This window comes from Apis mellifera, linkage group LG5 (genome assembly GCF_003254395.2).
Source record: "Apis mellifera strain DH4 linkage group LG5, Amel_HAv3.1, whole genome shotgun sequence".
Lineage (NCBI taxonomy): Eukaryota > Metazoa > Arthropoda > Insecta > Hymenoptera > Apidae > Apis > Apis mellifera.
In genome coordinates, this window is record NC_037642.1 from 13121166 (window position 1) to 13140932 (window position 19767).

Genomic DNA, 19767 nt, shown 5'->3' on the forward strand with positions numbered 1-19767 from the left:
CTAGGAAATATAAAAATGTTAAACTTCCATTAATATACATCTCTTCATTTTATGTACATTAAATATTTTGGTAAAGAATAAATAACAATTATTTATGATTTTGTTGCAGATTTTATAATTTTCTTGAATTGTAGATCATCAAATATCAAATCCCTTTTTTTTGGTTCATCTTTATCAGCTGTATACTTTTAATAAGAAAAATAATATATTAAAAATATGATTAATATATAAAGTTAAAAATTGAATAATTTTGTTGAATTTGAAAAAATAAATTTGAAAAGGATATTTGTGAAGTAATTTGAAAATTCCTGTTCCTACAGGTACTGGAATACCCATTATAATTGATTCAGAAACTCCGCAAATAACATCTTTTTGTCCATAATAAGCTGCATCAAATAAGTGATCAGATGTCTTTTCAAACTGTTAAACAATCATCTATATTAGTACATTTCCATAATAAAGCAAATGTAATAAAAAATATAGATATATAAAGTCTTACTGAAGCTAAATTCAAGACAGATTCCTTCATTTTAGCTAAACCTTGTCTTGTAATACCTAATACTTCTCCCCTGCTAGTCATTAAATCTGCTACAAGCATTGGATGTCTTCGATCAATACTCATTCCATGATTTTCCATGACCAATTTAATTTCTGTCATTATAGTTGCTCTTGCAGCCTCAATACCTAAAGTTTTAAAAACCTGAAACATTGTATAATGTATATATAATTCATAGATATATAAAAATAAATTTTATATTTACTTCAATCGTATTGTTTGAAGTTGTTTTTTTGCCAAGAACTCCAAGAGTTGCCATTACATCTCGCATATTGTCTCCTTCTACGAATAATTTATATTTTTTTTTACCACATGAATCATCATTATGAATTACAGCTCTAGAAACTGATGGTAAACCCTTAAATTGTATAAACGTAAGAATATATTAAATTTTTTTAAAATTAAAAAAATATTTATTTATAATATGTATATTCGTTTTTTATTGGATACCTTTATAACAATATTTGGAATCAATTCTTTAAGTTGTGTAAGAGCATAATTTAAACTATATTTATTTTTGCTTGGATTCACAGTAATAATAGAATCTCCTCTAACATTTACCAATTTTGGATTTAGTCTTAATTTTGATGTACAAATTCTACATAAATGTTATAATAATTAAATTTATTTGTATGAAAAGGAAGTAACACTTTTTTTTATATTATAAATATATTATAAATTTTATTATTATATTATAAATTTATATACTTACGAATAACGTATAGAATTGACATCTACTTCTAACTTCAATAATTTTATTCTATCAATATCTATCTTAATTAATAAGAAACAATCATCTGGAAGATAAACTTCTTCAATATATTCCGTCACTTCTCCTAAAGTAGTTTTTTCAATCCTGCCTTTTACTCTTCTAGCATATTCCGGATCTGCATCATTTATCTAATACCAAAATTAATCAAGAAATGAAAAATAACATATTTATATAAATGCTATTTAATTAATTAAATTAAATATCTTTTCATATAAATAGAATTTTAAATAAACATAACACAAAACTTACTAAAGCAGCAGTAATAATTGGAGTACTAATTTTGGGACTTGCATTAATAATTTCTTTAATACGCGGAACACCTTGAGTAATATTCATAGACGCTACACCGGCGAAATGGAAAGTTTTTAATGTCATTTGTGTTCCTGGTTCTCCAATACTTTGTGCAGCAAGTGCACCTACAGCAGTACCTGGTTCTATCTTTGCTCTCATGTATTTTTCTTTACAAGTATGAATAAATTCAACTAACTGAGAAACTGTAAGTCGTTCAAGTTGTAAAATTACAGGTACATTTAATGCAGCATTATGTCGAAGGCGTGCTATTTTACGTGCTACACTTTTAAGGAATGTGCTATAAGAAAAAATAATATTTAATAATTTAATAATTTTAATAATTTTTTAATAGATTTTTTAAAAAATGAAATAAATGCCATATTTACGATAGTTCTTGTTTAAATTCTTCACTGAGACATTCATATTCTTCAGAATTTAGTAATTCATTTGTAGCTTTAATTACACTATGACCATCTAATGATTCTTCATTTTTACATGGAGATTTGGCTCTCACATGATCCAATATTCTTTTATAATCCACTGGACAATCTTTTCCTATTAAAATAATTATGTAATTATTTTATTTTTGATATTATAAATAATATATATAATATATTACCTTCCATATATGTAGGATCTAGAGCATCTCCACCATACAATATTTGTACAATATCTCCTACTGAATTACGAACTGTCATATCATAATGAAGGCACAAATCTTCTAAACTCTTAACTAGTCGTCGTTGCATGTAACCAGTTTCAGCAGTTTTAACTGCTGTATCTACAAGACCTTCTCTTCCACCCATTGTATGAAAAAAAAATTCTGTTGGTGTTAAACCAGAATAGAATGAATTTTCTACAAAACCTTTAGCTGCAGGAATTTTCGAATGTCTTTCAAAATGTGGTAAAGCTCTATCTTCAAATCCATTTGGAACTCTATGACCACTAATAGCTTGTTGTCCCACACATGCTAGAGTAAAAATATTATAAGAAATATTAAAAAAAATATTCTTGTAATTATTATAAAAAATATGCATATATATATAATTAATAAGTATACCAATCATTTGAGAAATATTAATAAAGCTTCCTTTACTGCCAGATAATGCCATAATTAATGGACTATTACTTGGATGAAGTTCTTTTAAACATGCTTTACCAGCATGATCACGAATTACTGAAAGTTCCTTTAATATCATTGCTTCTAATGTTTCTTCTTCTGTACAACCAGGTTGACATATAAGACGTCCTTCTTCCATGTCTTGAATGTATTCTGTACACTTAGAATATCTAAATTATAGTAATTAATAAATACATAATTTAAATATTTTTTATTTATAAATAAAATAAATTTGAATTTAAAATTTTTTTTTTATTTACCCTGCATTTAAAAGTTCTTGTTTAGCTTTAAGAAGTCCTTGACCAGGTGTAACATCACCAATACCAATTGAAAAACCTCTATTCATAAGGAAGAAACTTGCCATTCTTGCTAATCTCCACATAGCTATTGTTGCAATATCTTCACCCCAATCACGCAGTAAAATATAAAATATATTTTGTTTTGATCCCGAACCTAACGTTGATTTATCCATAGATCCTGCTAATAATTCTGAGTTTCGAATAATAACATCTGCAATTTATTATTGTCGTTATTTTTTTTATTAAGTAATAAATTATTAATAATAAGAACACATACAAGAATCATTAATACATAATTCCTCATTGGTAGTGTAAGCTCTTCCTTTGGTTTTTAAATTAGCTTTAATATTACAAGTATTATTAGGTTTTAAAATTAAACTAAAAATTTGTTTTCCTGTCCATAATGTAGTTGGTTTTAAAATAGCTGGTTCAGGTAGATTTATAGACATAGCAATATCAGGTCCTGCTAAAAGACAACCAGCTAATTGACTTGCTTGAGTTTTATTTAGAAACATGTCCTTTTGAGTTAGAAGATATCCACCAGTAATAAAATCTTGTGTCGCAGCTATTAGTAATTCTCCATTGCGAGGTGTAACTAAATTTGATTTATTCTGAAAAAGTATATAATATTATGATTTATATATAAGTAATATATAATAATAAAGTTAATAAAAAATAATTTGCATATTACCCCCATTAAAACTAGAGCTTCTGCTCTTGCTTCTTCAGTTTGAGGAACATGTAAATTCATTTCATCGCCGTCGAAATCAGCATTATATGGAGTACAAACACATTCATTAAATCTAAATGTTCTGTGATCTAATATTTTTGCTTTATGTGCCATGATGCTTAATTTATGTAATGACGGTTGCCTATTGAATAATACTACATCATCATCCCTCAGATGTCTTTCAACAATGTCACCATACTATTAAAAATAAAATATATTATTGATCATTCATTTTTATGTATAAAATAGAGAAGTTATATATAAAATATTATAGATAGATAAAACAATTTAAAAGGATGTTTAATTAAAGATATATATTAAATAAATATAATTTTAAATGTTCAATTCAAATATTTCTTTTTCATATTTCTAATGCTTTAAATTATTCATCATTTGCATCTATTGCTCATCATATCTAAATCTTTACTCATTCAATAAAATTATTATAATTGTATTATTTTAAAAATAAAATTACCTGTAAATCTTGAGCAATTTTTTGACGGTTACCATATCTTAAATATTTTTTGAATTGCGTTTTTCCTTGTTGTATAAAATTCGCTCCTGGATGTATATCTGGACCATTTCTTACAAGTTTTCGCATTAATTCTATGTTTGATGGATTAACTTTTTCAGGATATGTTAAAATTTTGGCAACATGAATAGGTACACCAACCTAATAAAAAAATATAAAATATATAAACTTTAATGTTTAGAACAATATAAAAAATATATAAAAAATTAATTTATAAAAATATAAAACTTTACTTGTTCAATTCTAAGATTAGGATCTGGTGAAATAACAGTTCTACTAGAAAAATCTACACGTTTACCAGATAAGTTACCACGAAAACGACCTTGTTTTCCTTTTAATCTTTGAACCAATCCTCTTCCAGATTTTTTTGGCTGGTCAAAATATTTTAGCAATTTATTAATGATATGTCAAAATAGATAGATAGATAAAAATTTATATATATATCATTTATTATATCATTTATTATAAAAAACTTACTTGCATATTGAGAGGTATACCAGACATTTCACTATTTATATAAAGAGCACAATGTAATTGTAGAAATTCCCAATCTTCACTATACATTTGTACTTTAGCTCCACTTTGTCTATGTTTTTGAATAACATCATTGATAAAAACTATTTCTGATAATTTCATTGTTAAATGATCTTCTGTTGTACCAGCTTTGATATCAGATACAACACTAGGTCTAATACAAATTGGTGGCACAGGAATCCTTGTTAATATTAAATCTTTTGGTAATGCACATTCTGTATTCATCATTAATAGAGGAATGTCATTTTCTGGAATTTTTTCCAAAATACTTTGTACCTGAAATTATGGTATTGTTATTGGATTAAATAAAAAATTAAAATTATTAAAAAATGAATTTGATTTTTATTTTTTACCTCTAAAGGATTTAACACATTAACTAATCCACTTTGAAGTATTCCTTCTAATGCTTTATTTTCTTCAAGAACATTATTATATTCTGCTAACTTTTGTTGAACAATAACATCTACTTTTTTTTTCGCCTTATATTTTTCATGAACTATTTTGAGTAAACCAGCCTTTTTGACAGTTCCATTAAGATCTCCACAATTTTGACAAACTGATGTTTTTTTAGCTTTATCCAAAATCTGTTTACGTAATGCTTTACGTGTTAAATATCCCAAATTAGGATTTAATACTCTAGTTAAATAATGTTTTTTATCTATTTCAGATAACATAACATGAGAACAATTCTATAAATCAAAATAATGCAATTATTATTATGTTATTAAAACTAATATAAAATTAAATAAAATAAATAATAGATTACTTTACAAATAGTTTGAAGAATACCAATAATAGATCTAAAATAACCAACATGAAAAACTGGCAATTCTAAATCAATATAACCAAAATGTCCAATACATTCATTTAAAGTTTTACCACATGATGCACAATTGGTAGTATTATTACAAGTACCCTAAAAATTTATATTGATATTATTTAAAAAACACTAATTTATAAAATAAAAAGAAATTTATATGTACCATTCTTCTATCAAGAACTCCATATGGAACTGGAGTGTGTTCAACATCCTGATTATATAAATTTTTAGCCACAACATGCATATGGGCTTGTCTTTCCATATTGTGGCGGCTATCCACTCCAAATGAGACATGAGAACTAAATAATTCAAAAGAATATAAATAAAATATCCCAAAATTAATAAATAATTATATATGTTAAATTTTAATTACATTATTAATTTTATTAATTTTATTAATCAGAAAAAGGAATTAAATAAGTGTAACAATAAATATTTTAACAAAAAATTCAGTTAATAAATAATATATAAAATTTGTATATTTATACTATATTTTTAAAAATATATTTAATATTAAAAATAATGTAATATTAAAAATGATACATAAAATTTACATAAAATTTAAAGCGAATTAAAGTAATATACATACATTTTACGAGCTACGTCTGTTTCTCTAAATTGTTCTTTTACCATTGTGGAGGTTATATATTATATTTTATTTTCTAATGTTTAATATATTATTTAATGTAACTTATTTATAAATATTATATAATAGAAGCGAATAAATGTTAAACTATTACAAGATATGTATTACTTTTTTTACATAAATTACTTAAATATTCAAAAAAATTCAAAGAGTTCTTAGAACACGTGTAATCTTCTATTCGTGGTGCCATCTCGAATTTGACAGCTATAAGTCATATAATGTACTATGTTCGCCTATTATAGCATGTGATACTTTTAGTTTTGTTTGTTGTGTATAGAATTTGTATAAAACTTTTATTAAACTAGATTTTATTTTTCTTTTAATTTTTGTTTAAAATGAAATAATAAATAATTATAAATTTATTTCTAATAAAATTCTTTATTAGAATTCAAAGTTACATAATATATATATATATATATATGTCAATACAATATAGTAATGCATCAATACATGCATAACAATATGTACATAAAAGCGCGCGTGATGGATTGGATATATTGAAATAAAATATTTTTTATTATATTATCATTGATTTATCTTTTTTGCTCAAAATATTATTTAATCGATTTATATATTACACATTTATCGAATTCGAATACATTTAAAATATGCCAAGAGTAAGTTTAAAGTCCTTAATTAAAATCCTTAATCAAACAATCGAGGTTAAATATATTCCTTTTTTATGAATGTAGATATATTTTAAAAGTACTTGTTGAAAATGATATTAATTATTTAACATTTTTAATTTTTTTTTTTAGGATATACGATCTTATTTTCAAACAAGTAAAATAAATTCTAGCGTCGTTTCAACAAAAGCGGTTAAAAGACGTATTATTTCATCCGATGAGGATGATGAAAAACCAAAACCTTCATTTAAACAGTCTAAGGTTTAAATTAAAACTTTTAATATATTTATTTATTATAACTTATTTTTAAAATCTTAATCTTTATTTAAAAAATAAGAAAATATATTTTGATTATGTTTTAGAAAACAAAAATATTAGGGAAGAAAGTTATTGCATCTGATTCTGAAGAAGATGTTAAAATTGTTTCTCCTGCTGATATATTTGGTAAAAATCCAATAAAGAGACAAGAAGCACCCAAGATATCTAAACAATTACAAAAGAAGGTAATATCATATATAATATTGTAAAATAATTATATATAATTTCATTAAATATTATAGGAAGCTAAAAGTCATCATGATGATGATTTTGAAAGAACATTATGTCAATTAGATACCTCTGATATTGAACAAAAATATTTAACAGAAACTAAAGTTAACAAAGGTATTATTATAAAGTTATAAAAAATAATATGCTAGTTATTATTATATTATATAGTATAATATCACTATAATTATATTATTTTTTTATATTTATAGGTTCTCATGAAAATAATGATGAAAATAAAGAAAAGATTCCTGTTATAGCCATAGATTCTCATGAAAATAATGATGAAAATAAAGAAAAGATTCCTGTTATAGCCATAGATTCTCATGAAAATAATGATGAAAATAAAGAAAAAATTTCTGTTAAGAGTAAAGAAAATGTTAAAAAGAAAAAAACATTTGATAAAACAAATCAAGAAAAAAGTAATGAAAAAATATATAAATTAAAATCAAAAAAATATTCTAATAGTTCAAGTGAAGACATTGAGCATGAAAAGTCTGAACATAATAACAAAATTCAACATAAAAAAACATCTTCTAAAAAAATGGACACTTCTGACATATATGAGGAAATAATTGCAAAGAAAAAACAAAGTGTTACAATGTATCAGCAATATCTTCAAAGAGGAGGAGCTAGAAACCCAGGCTCAAAGAAAATTCCTGTTGTATGTAATAAATGCACAATATTAAATTGAAAAATATAGTTCTTTTAATTTAATTTAGAAATATTATATGTTACTGGTAAATTGGTATTTGATAAAAGAGTGCCAGCAATAAACTATTTGATTCAACAAATATGATACATACTGATATATGATTATCAGTGCTGATTAATATATGTATGTGTTGCATTTAATCAATACACAACTATATGTTTGTGTAGGTTGGCTTATATATAAATATATAAATATATATATATTATATATATATTTTTTTTGAGTACCAATTTACCAGCAATGTATAATATATATGTATAAAAAAAAAAAAAAAAAAAAAAATAAAATTTTAGGGTGCTGAATATTGTTTAGCAGGATTAAGTTTTGTAATAACTGGAGTTTTGGATTCTTTAGAAAGAGAGGAAGCTGAAGAACTTGTCAAACAATATGGTGGACGAATTTTACATCAAGTTACAAAAAAAACTGATTATATCATAGTAGGTGATCAAGCTGGTCCTTCAAAATTATCAAAGGTAATAATAATTATATAATTAATTTATTAAAACCTTATTTAAAATGATTGTTTATTAAAAATTTTTCTTATTAATAATTTAAAAAACATTTAGGCTGATAGTTTAAATATAAAAAAAATATCAGAAGATGATTTATTAGATCTGATACGTACACGCCCTATAGGTTGCATTAATGATGTACATCAATCTCGTACAAAAATAAAAGACAAATTAAAGCAAAAATCTGAAGAATTAGAAGAAGAATCACCATCAAAGAAAATAAAAATTATTGCGAATGAAGAAACAAAAAATTTAACCAAAATACACAAAGAAATAAGTAAGAAAGAAATAGAAACATCATTGAAAATGTCACCACAAAAAAAAGAATATGATACTAAAGATATAAAAATAAAATCTCCAATTAAAAAGAAATATACTGAACTCAAAGAATCACTCATAGAAGACAAGAAGGAAATTGATGATGCAAAAAATAAAAAAACAAATATTTTACAAGATGTAAGGAATATTTGAATACAATAAAATAAATAATTTTAATTTTTCAAATAATTTTATTAATTTTATATTGTTTATTTTTTTTTTTAGATAAATAGTAAAATATCAACACAGGCATTGGTTGAAAAATATAGACCAAAAACTATGAAACAGATTTTGGGACAACAAGGAGATAAAAGTATTGCTAAGAAATTGTATGCATGGTTAATAAATTGGCATAAAAATCAATCTGGTCAAGTAAAACATATAAAACCTAGTAAATTTTTTATTCTTTATATATAAAATATATTCTTATAACTTAAATGTTTAACATAATTAAAATTTTTATTTATTTTCTTTGCTTTAGATCCATGGACAAAGAATAGTGATGGAGCTTTCTTTAAAGCAGCTTTATTATCTGGTCCTCCTGGAATTGGAAAAACGACAACTGTTCAAGTTATTTGCAATGAATTAGGTTTTGATCTTATAGAATTTAATGCATCAGATACTAGAAGTAAAAAACTTCTAGAAGAAGAAGTATCAGAATTATTATCTAATACTACATTAAAAAATTATTTTCAAGGTATATTTATTTATGAATTTATTATTTCCTGAATGATTTTAAAATGATTAATAATTAGTAAATAAATTGATATATATATATATATATATATATATATATAAAATATTACAATGAAAGATTTCTAAAGGAATTTGAATTAATTAATTCCATTTGCTATCTTAATAGTAATATTCTACTACCTGATAACTAATATTTTTAAATTTTATTTTGTTTATTCTTAAATATTCTTAAATTTTATAATATGTTTGTAAATATATTTAATAGAATATTTTAATAAATTTTGATTAAATATTCAAAGTATCATATATATTTCTATAAAATTATTTTGATATTTTTTAATTTTATGTTATAGATAATAAAAGTAAACCATCATCAAAACATGTTTTATTAATGGACGAAGTAGATGGAATGGCTGGTAATGAAGATCGTGGTGGTCTACAAGAATTAATTAAATTGATCAAATCAACTGATATACCTATTGTTTGTATTTGTAATGATCGAAATCATTCTAAAATGAGAACACTTGCTAATTATACATTTGATCTTCGATTTTCAAAACCTAGATTGGAACAAATTAGGGTAAAATAATATAGAATTCAAAAATTTTAAAGAAATAGTTAACTATTTTATGTATTTTTCATTTTACTATTTTTTTTTATATAGGCTGCAATGAAATCTATATGTTTCAAAGAAAACATTAATATCACAAATGAAGATCTTGATCTATTAATTGAATCAACTAATCAGGATATTCGGCAAATTATAAATCATTTAGCATTATTTGTTGGACAAATTGGTTCTCAAGAGAAATCTGGAAAAAAACATATAAATAAGGATCTGAAATTGGGTTCTTGGGATGTTGTAAAACAAGTATTTTCTGCAGAGGAACAAAAACATATGAATTTCAATGAGAAATGTGATCTATTTTTCCATGATTATAATATAGCACCATTATTTGTACAAGAAAATTATTTACTGGTTATACCTGAAGCACCAAAGTATGTATTCAAATAAAAAAAGATATATTTAATTTTCTTTTTATTTATATAGATATAAAATAAAGCTATTGATAATAAGATATTCATATACTTAGATATTTTATGAATAATTAGAATCTGATTTAAAATATTTTGATATAAAATAAATTAATAATTTGAATAAAAATTGAATTATTTTAAAATCTTTATCTATGAAATATTAAAAAAAAAAAAAAAATCAATTGCATAGTTTATTTTTTTCATGTTGTTATTCATTTAATATTATTTTTGTTTTACAAATAGAAATAAATTATTAGAAAAAATAGCTGAAAGTGCCGAGAGTTTAGCATTGGGAGATACAGTTGAAAACTGTATAAGAAGTAATAATGCCTGGTCTCTTTTATCAATACAAGCTTGTTATTCTTCTGTTATACCTGGGGCAGCAATGTCTGGCCACATTGGTGGTCAGATTAATTTTCCAGCTTGGCTTGGACGTAATTCAAAAGCCACTAAATTTAATCGGTAATATCATAATTATTAATTAATCATAATTCTTTTATTACATATTTTATATTCTATATTTTATATATAAATTTTTATGATTTATATAATTTTTAGTTTAATGCAAGAAATCACTTTACATGCTCGTTTGACTACTAATGCAAGTAAAGAGGCTATAAATCTGGATTACATTAAATATCTCAGAAATACCATTATTAGACCTTTAACAGTAGATGGTATTGAAAATATAGCTGCTGCAATAGATGTTATGAATCATTATCATTTACTCAGGTTAATATTTCATTATTTCATGAAGGTTAATTTTTAATTAAGATTAATTATATAAAAATTATATTTTTATAATTTTTATAAAATTTTTATCAAATTTTATTACTTTTATTATTGATAGAGAAGATTTAGATTCTTTAGTGGAAATTTCTTTGTGGCCTGGTCAGCAAGATCCAATGCAAGTTATAGATAGTAAAGTATGTTATAAGTTCTAAATCATTTTTAATAATTTTATATGCATACTTAAAAAATAAAATAAAATAAAATAAATTTATATTGTAGGTAAAAGCTGCCTTTACAAGAGCGTATAATAAGAATTCTGTAGTTCTTCCATATGTAGTGAATAGTACATCAAAAAAGAAAACAGCAACAAATGTACAAGAAGAAGGTTTAGAAGAGGAAGAAGAAGAAGTAGATTCTGATCAAAATGATAATATGGATACAGATAAAATGATCAAGGTTAACTAAAAAATATTTCACATTATGAAACTTATATATTATATATTTATAAATATTTAGTTTATTAATTAAAATACATTTTTAGACAAAAAAACCTGGTACAAGTAAAAATACGGAATCGAAAAGTGAAAAGAAGGGCAAAAAGAATAGTGATAACATTTCTAAACGCGGAAGAGGACGAGGAAAAGCAAAATAATGCAAATATTGTAAAAGGAATGTGATTTTTATTTGAAGAATTTATCATTTTGTAATGTATTTATTTATTACTAGATTTGCAATACTTATATATTTTTCCATTTATTGTGAAAATTTTTTTGTTGTAAAGAATGATGTCGTAAATCATTCGTTAATACATCTATTGCGTAAAGATGGACAAATATTTTTTTTTAAAATAATAATTCAAAAAAATTTATTCGTTTTATTCATACTTTATTCATTTATTATATCATATATTTTTATTTATTCATCTTTTTTCTAGTGACTGTTAGACCAAAATTCATGTGCATCCTGAAATAAAATTTAAAAAATAATTAATTGATATTTAATCTTCAAATAAACTGACATTTTTATATATCAATTTTTGTGTTTGTTTGATTCCTGGAAATCAACAATCCATATAAATATGAATTGCATTGTATATATAAAATATATAAAAATATATACCTTTTGATTTAGATTTCCATCCAATATATTCGTTAGTTTTTTTATTTTCCTCTGTAAGCCAATCTGTCAATGGTTTGAAATATTCCAATAATCCGGCAGTATCCATATTCCTTTGACCAGTGATTTTTTCCATTGCATCTTGCCAAGGTTTAGAAAAACCCAATTCCAACATTGATCTATATCGTAATAATAAATTCATTTAATAATTGTTTCATTGAATTGAATTACAGAATTGAAATTTAATGAAGATCTTACTTTAACAAGTTTCCTGCTGCTGTATTATTATAAATATCACATTTATGTAATGGTTTTGAATTTGAATTCTGCGGATCGTATTGTTTTGCTTCTATACAAAGAGCTTTGTGAAATTGGAATTGTATTATAAAACTGACATAATATCTAATGTACTCCACATTTGCTATTATATGATATTTCGCACCAGGATCGAAGTCATTTTCTGATCGAGTTATTGGTGGCTCAATACCTTGAAAAGCTTCAGCGATATCCCACCTAATTATTAAATCAATTATTAAATCAAAATTTATAAATTACAAATTAAAAAGATTAAAAAAGAAATATTATTTAATATTAAAGAAATAATTTTTTTGTAATTTTTTTCTATATTATTTAAATATTAAAGTTATTAACCAGAAACAATTGTAAACATCTGGCGTGATTTCTCCACGAAATACGCTCCAGCGCCACTTTTCCATCGCATATGCAAATGGTAAGAAGACGATTTTATCAAGGCCTTTCAAATAAAGATGATTAATATTAGCTTCCACATCAGTCGAATCATCATCCAATAATCTAAAAATATAACATTTATATAATTTAAAAATTCATATTCATATTCATTTTAATATTATGGCATAAATTATTTACTTAATGGTTTTTAAGTGGCTCGGTGTAGATGCGCTAAGTGCTATAACGTCACCAACTGCTTCATGGAATCCAGGATTCGCGCCTTCTTTGAAAAAAGTGGGTTGATTTTTATATTGTAGATAATATTCCACGTGACCCATTTCGTGATGTGCGGTTAACAAGTGTTCCATCGTGACTTCAGTGCACTGTTTAATTCTAAAGTCTTTGCCATCGTAGAAATCCCAGGCGCTAGCGTGACAGATTAGTTCGCGATCCTTTGGCTTTTCTAATATTGATCGTTCCCAGAAAAGATCCGGCATTGCGGTGAGATTGATCGAAGTGAAAAAATCTTCGGCAACACGGAAAATAGTTGTCGCATTGTATCCTAGGGAAACAATTGTTTAAAAATTAATTTCATATTTTTTTACGTATAAATTTTACTTATTTACATATATGTTAATACTAATCAAACCTTGATTTATCATAGCATCGGTGACGTCTGGCATTTGTTTTCCTGGATACGGAGTAGTAAAATTTGCGATGTTGCTCCAAGTTTGCGCCCACATATTACCTAACAAATGTGCCGGGATGGGACCGTCTTTCGAAACGATATTTTCACCGTACTTTTTTCGAAGTTCGCGACGAACATAAGCGTGCAATTGTAAATAAAGTGGTTTCAATTGTTGCCAGAGTGTCTCTAAAAATATTTTATGACAAATTTTAATATCGAATTTTCGTATAATTTTATTAAATATATTTTAACTTGTAACTCACCGATTTGTTCAGGGAAATCATCAGCCTCGTAATCTTTCAGCCAATAAGCCGCGTTATCGGAATAATTATTTAACCTGGCAGCCATGTTACTTAATTCAACGTATCTCATGAACAAAAATTTCACTTTTTTACCACTGGCATTTCTCCATTCAGTCCAAATGTATTTCAGTTCTTCAGGATCGCGGCTCTTTTTCAAAAGATCCGTTAATTCCGGTTCTAAAGCGAGGTCGCATTTTGTTCGATTATGGTAATCGCAAATTTTGGCAGTGCTATAAATGTTTTCCATTTCACTTATAATTTTCTCATATTCTTGATAAAGCTGTAACAAATTTACAATTAATTATTACGAATCACATTTTAAAGTCGCATTTGAGGCAACGTAAGATGGAATTTTCAAAGATAAAAACGTAAAAAACAGTTGTTATGACTTTTTTTACATCTCACACTTTTTTAAATATCACACTTTCTGACGTTATTTTAAGATTTTATTAAAGTTTTTGGTTCATTAAAGTTTCAGAGATATTTACATTTTCAGGAAGTGCTGCATAACCTAGAACGCTAAGTTTCGAAAATTGTCTCTGGATGCGTTCATCCTTAATATCCTTCCACGGGAATTGGTTCACTTCCTGCCATGCGGATTTAAAGTACTGTGCCGCTTTTGAAGATACGTTCAATTTTTCTTCTAAATTATCTTTAGTCAAATTCGATGCATATTTCCATTCAGCGATCGTTAGCTTATTGTTCCATTCCGCATATTGTTTGTCGAGTTTATTTAGAAATTCTTTAGCTTCTATCAGGTTGTCAGTCTTATTCGTATCCTGAGATGTTGATATTCCCCATATTAATGATATAAATAACGCCACCAACAGTCTGAAAAATTTTATATAATGTTACAAATTTTATATAACGTTTAACATAATTGCAGATGAAAATATTAATAAAACGATCTTCCAATAATTCTTCGACTTCTTTTGAGAGGTTACGTATGTGCAGAACACTGCGATACAATTTAATACAACAACACGATACAACTTGATGCAACAATACGGAAAAAAATTTTATGAATTTTTCAGAATATTATAAATAGAAAAAAAAAATTAGAGATAAAGATGCATAATAGTATTTATTACGTTATATTATGCCTATGGCAATATAAATAAAAGGGTTAAATGATAATATCGCGTCATGTTCCAGACTATAATGCCTTAATCAACTGCGATCTTTGAATTTTTCAATCAACTAAAATAAGATAATTGCTTCTAACAATTGTGTAATATTGTAACGTGATAAGAATAACGAAATTAATTTCCAAATAAATTTGTGTTTCGTTTAAAATTAGGTACACGAGCGATGCGTATAGTACATTACGATTAGTAAAAATTTTAATTTCATTTCGATTGATTTTCGTACTATCGATATATTGTTAAAGAAATATATAAATAGTGACAAAATAACATAGTAGTAGTAAAATGGATAAACGTAAGCGTTTCATTTATATCTGTACTTTTTAAAAGAATTAATAAGATAAATAAAGCACGATTATGTTTTTGTTCGATTATAAAATATATATAATGATAGAAACGTACGTGTTGCATGAATGTTGCAATTTCGTCATCTTTCGATAAATTTTTATATTAATTTTTTTCAAAAGGATTTAAAAAAAGAAACTATTTCTTGATTAAAATAAATTTAATAAAAACAAAATATAATTGTATAGAAGGATATAAACAAACATAAAATCAAATATAATATTTAGACTACTTCAATCAGTGAAACGAGAAATTTCTTTCACAAAGTAGATATTATCTGATCATTATCAAGAGTAAGTATCGATAATTGACATACCTATGATTAAATTTTCTCTTATTAGATTAAAACGTTAAGTTGTACATACGTAAAATTTAAATCAATAATCGCAACTTAAGTTAAATTATAAAAATATAAATTGCATGAAAAAAATCTGTTTCATATTTGCGGATTATATATTATAAAAATGCGTTTATTCGTGCTAATCCATAATTGTCACAATTGTTGTAATATTATCGAAATCAAACTTGTTTAAACAAGTTAGAAATAATAAATGTTTTTTTTTTTCTCCCATACTTACGAGCGTAACATTTCCTTTCGATGTTCGACGCTGAAGTTCGACGAATTAATAAAACAGTTGACCAACTACCACAATCGGTCAAGGAGCAACTTTCACGAGTCTAGGCGAATACCGTTCCCTCGCGTAACAAAACCTGCCTACTGTCCGGTGAACATTCATCGAGTGATGTCGAATCATAAGATATGTCTAACTTTTATGCATTGCCCCCACCCTTTAATGTTTTCTCCAGTAGGAACAACGTTTACAACATATTCGTGCCGGATCATGATTGATGAATCGATGAATTTATCATCTTGCATTTGAACATGAGAATCGTAAAATATCCTTTCGTCCTTTTTTTTTTTTGTCTTTGATATTTACAGTATATTAAAACTGATAATACACAGATCTCGAGAGTTTGAATTTAACTCTTCGTTATCTTTATGCTAGAGTCTTGGGATTGAAGTTTTGTTAAAAGAAAAAAAATCCACCGAATAATACATTATTTACAATTTTCTGAAAAAAGAAAAATCACAATGAACAGTTTATTATTTTTCTCACAATAATTTAAGACACACAAATTATCAAATCAGTTTTCACGTACCATTCGATTCGTTACCGAATACATTTGTTGTTCCTTTAGAATTTTTCCTCGTTATTATCCAATTTCGCGATAACAATGTCATAAAACGATTGGAAATGCGTAATATTCTTCGAATTAAACCTGTAAGTAAATTTTGATCGATTCTCTTGCCAGTGATTTTTATAATTGGTCGAAACTGACGATTTAGTTACTTATTGTTACCAACTATGCCATTCTCTCATCTCCGACCAACCAGTTTTATATTCTCGATTCGTAATAAGAAGCGTGTCCTTGCATCCAGTGTTTTGCACTAATGTCCTCTAGTTTTTTTTCTTTTTTGGCTCTCGCTCGGACAATCACCGTTCCCTATACACTTCCACGAGAACGTGTCATCCTCCATGTTCGTTACTTATTTCAAGGGCTCTCGTTACGTGAATTGAAGAGTAAAAAGTCTCGTAGCCATGATAATACGACGATAATTGTACTTGTGAACTCGAGTTGTCCGACATCCATTAACTACGAATTTATTCCATTAGAAATGGAACAAAGAAATCAAAATCATGCAATTATTTTCTAATAAAATAATGAAAAAATTTTTGATATATATATATATATATATATATATGTATATACAGATTTTAGAAAAATGATTTTTTTATAATTTTTGAGATCATCGCGAGAACTTATAAATTTTAATTTAAGTTGATTGATCAGACGAGGATAAGATATAATTTTATCTTTGTTAAATACTGATATTTTGGACACGGTAAAAATTTGTAAAAGAGTATCATTAAAGAAGATAAAAAATTGAAGAAATGATACACGTTACAGTGGATTTATAGAAAATATCGTTTAAAAATAATTTTTGTCTTATTATTATGTTGCCCAATTATTGCTTATTTAATAAGTAGTTCTGTTATCTTTGTATACATAATGAAGGAATAATGTTAAAATTGTTTGCTCTCGTGAGAGATGATTCATTATGCAAAGAGTTTCAAGTTATCGGTTTAGTTTGTAAACAATATTCGCTTATAATTCTTTTACTACTATGGCAGATTAAAATTAATTTGTAACGTAATATAAAATATTATATGTAACAAGTACGTATATCGACAACTGTAATCAAAGAAATATCAAATTAATATAATAAAATATCTAATAAATTATTAATACGTCGATGATTGTCAAATTGTCAAAATTGTGAAAAGATATTAAATTAATTTTCTTTCGATAAGAAACATTATCTTATTTACAATATTCAATTGAGATTAAGAAACTCGACGAATTATATAATTATAAAATTAATTAATACTATTTAACATATTTATCATTTCTTAATATCAAGTAAAAGAGTATATCTCGCGGAATATATGTGCAGTTATATCCACCGCATATATGTGTGTACATACATGTACGCCATACATATGTAACTACACACATTATACTTAAAATAGCACGCTCGATATAATAAAAGCATTATTCGTGAAATTACTAAAATCAGATTTGTGAATATATAATTTAATAACGATTTTTAATAAATCTCAACAAATTGTGACGAGTGAAATATTTTATTATTGACAATTTCGTATAATTCTTACCAATGTATACATTCATGGATAATTTGTTAATAATTTTTATTAAAAAAAAAGTAATTTTAATCGATTTAAAAAATCATAATTCGTACGTTAAAAAAAAAAAATATTGAACGATATTTAAAATAAAAGACGATGAAAATTTGACCGTGTTCACTGACAATGAATGTTGAAAATAAGTGAAATGCATCCTTCATGAGTCAGACACAACGGAACGGTGAATCTTATTACAAAAGATACCATTAATAGTGGGAAAAATTCCATTAATAATTCCAATAATAGTTTCGTACACATAACGAGAGATAAGAATAATGTACTACTAATCAAAATTGTTAAAATTAGAATTTCGATAAATTTTCAAAAATGTGTACGAGATGTATATATATATATATATTTGCTCGAATTATGAAAATTTGCCGATTTGGAAGAGAGTCATCTTACGTAATAACGCGCCGCATTACTCCACACGCATATTTTCGTACACAATATGACGAGTGTAACAAATTTAACACGATAAACAATTGTGTGCTTTCTATTACACGACTCCTTCGAAACTACGAAATTTTCTTATTACGCGTTTGTAACAGCATTACAATGTAAACAATTATAATAATAATTATTACGTACCTATACAAATTGGAAGAATATTATTTAACAAAGTTTTTACGTCATTCTATTTACACGCTCGTTCGACGTATACCAATTTTAATTAATAAACGACCCTTTAGCAATAATAAGATCCTCGATTTACATTAAATCATTTCGAGTGGCTCCTCGTCAATGTCTCGATTTGGTTACCGCACGAGCCAGTGACCTACCGAGAAGCGTGGCAGAAGGAGCTGCTTCTTCGAATCATAAATAAATCCGAGAATGAGATTTCTCGATCGGGATCGTTATTCGCCCGGGCATAAAAAAAACATTGTACAGGGTGATTTAAGGAAAGAATTCGATTCGATCGGAACACGATATATATATATCATCCTCGAGAATTGTTGCAACGAAAAAAATCGCGAATATCGATCGGCAGATGGATCAACGTGAAAACTAATTCTAGCCACGATTATGCGCTACTTGGGTAAGCGTCGGGGAGTCGGTGGGAGGCAGCCATATAATTCTCACCGCTGTTCTCGGACGGCCAGGGACGTCCAAATTCGTATCGCTATCCACCCTCTGCCTGAGATTCTGACATTGGCGCTATACTGATTTCCTGGTTCGTGGCGTGTCCGATCCGCAGACATCGTCACGCGAAGCTTTCGCGTGGGCAGA

General features: G+C 25.9%; 2 protein-coding genes across 4 annotated transcripts; one reads left to right on the forward strand and one right to left on the reverse strand.

Annotated features, from left to right (window-relative positions):
* Positions 1–24: 24 nt before the first annotated feature.
* Positions 25–19764, reverse strand: LOC725552 (DNA-directed RNA polymerase III subunit RPC1). Of its 2 annotated transcripts, XM_006569901.3 has the most exons (30): positions 16931–17046; positions 16348–16842; positions 14768–15110; positions 14241–14559; positions 13939–14163; positions 13488–13851; positions 13251–13412; positions 12858–13112; positions 12603–12778; positions 11178–11200; positions 6244–6287; positions 5818–5953; positions 5601–5750; positions 5188–5523; positions 4778–5110; positions 4534–4671; positions 4244–4441; positions 3730–3966; positions 3316–3649; positions 3000–3249; positions 2680–2909; positions 2239–2589; positions 2006–2174; positions 1578–1917; positions 1269–1456; positions 1007–1154; positions 762–914; positions 500–700; positions 287–420; positions 25–180 (listed from the first exon to the last, which is right to left on the reverse strand). In XM_006569901.3, exons 2-30 carry the CDS (start codon positions 16356–16358, stop codon positions 93–95), a joined length of 6036 nt encoding a protein of 2011 aa, XP_006569964.1. In that variant the 5' UTR covers positions 16359–16842; positions 16931–17046; the 3' UTR covers positions 25–92. The 2 variants fall into 2 exon arrangements, with proteins under 2 accessions (XP_006569964.1, XP_026296529.1); XM_026440744.1 differs by lacking the exons at positions 25–180; positions 287–420; positions 500–700; ... (16 more) ...; positions 6244–6287; positions 11178–11200 and adding exons at positions 12352–12446; positions 17136–17425; positions 19621–19764 and having other exon boundaries at positions 16931–17050.
* On the forward strand, positions 6296–12349 carry LOC413807 (replication factor C subunit 1). Of its 2 annotated transcripts, none has more exons than XM_006569902.3 (16): positions 6296–6917; positions 7059–7187; positions 7289–7429; positions 7487–7589; positions 7685–8136; positions 8481–8660; positions 8754–9155; positions 9243–9408; positions 9499–9714; positions 10067–10293; positions 10378–10712; positions 10995–11213; positions 11310–11483; positions 11602–11677; positions 11763–11939; positions 12025–12349. In XM_006569902.3, the coding sequence occupies exons 1-16, from the start codon at positions 6909–6911 to the stop codon at positions 12133–12135; spliced, it is 3117 nt and encodes a 1038-aa protein (XP_006569965.2). In that variant the 5' UTR covers positions 6296–6908; the 3' UTR covers positions 12136–12349. The 2 variants fall into 2 exon arrangements, with proteins under 2 accessions (XP_006569965.2, XP_026296527.1); XM_026440742.1 differs by having other exon boundaries at positions 7739–8136.
* Positions 19765–19767: the final 3 nt, after the last annotated feature.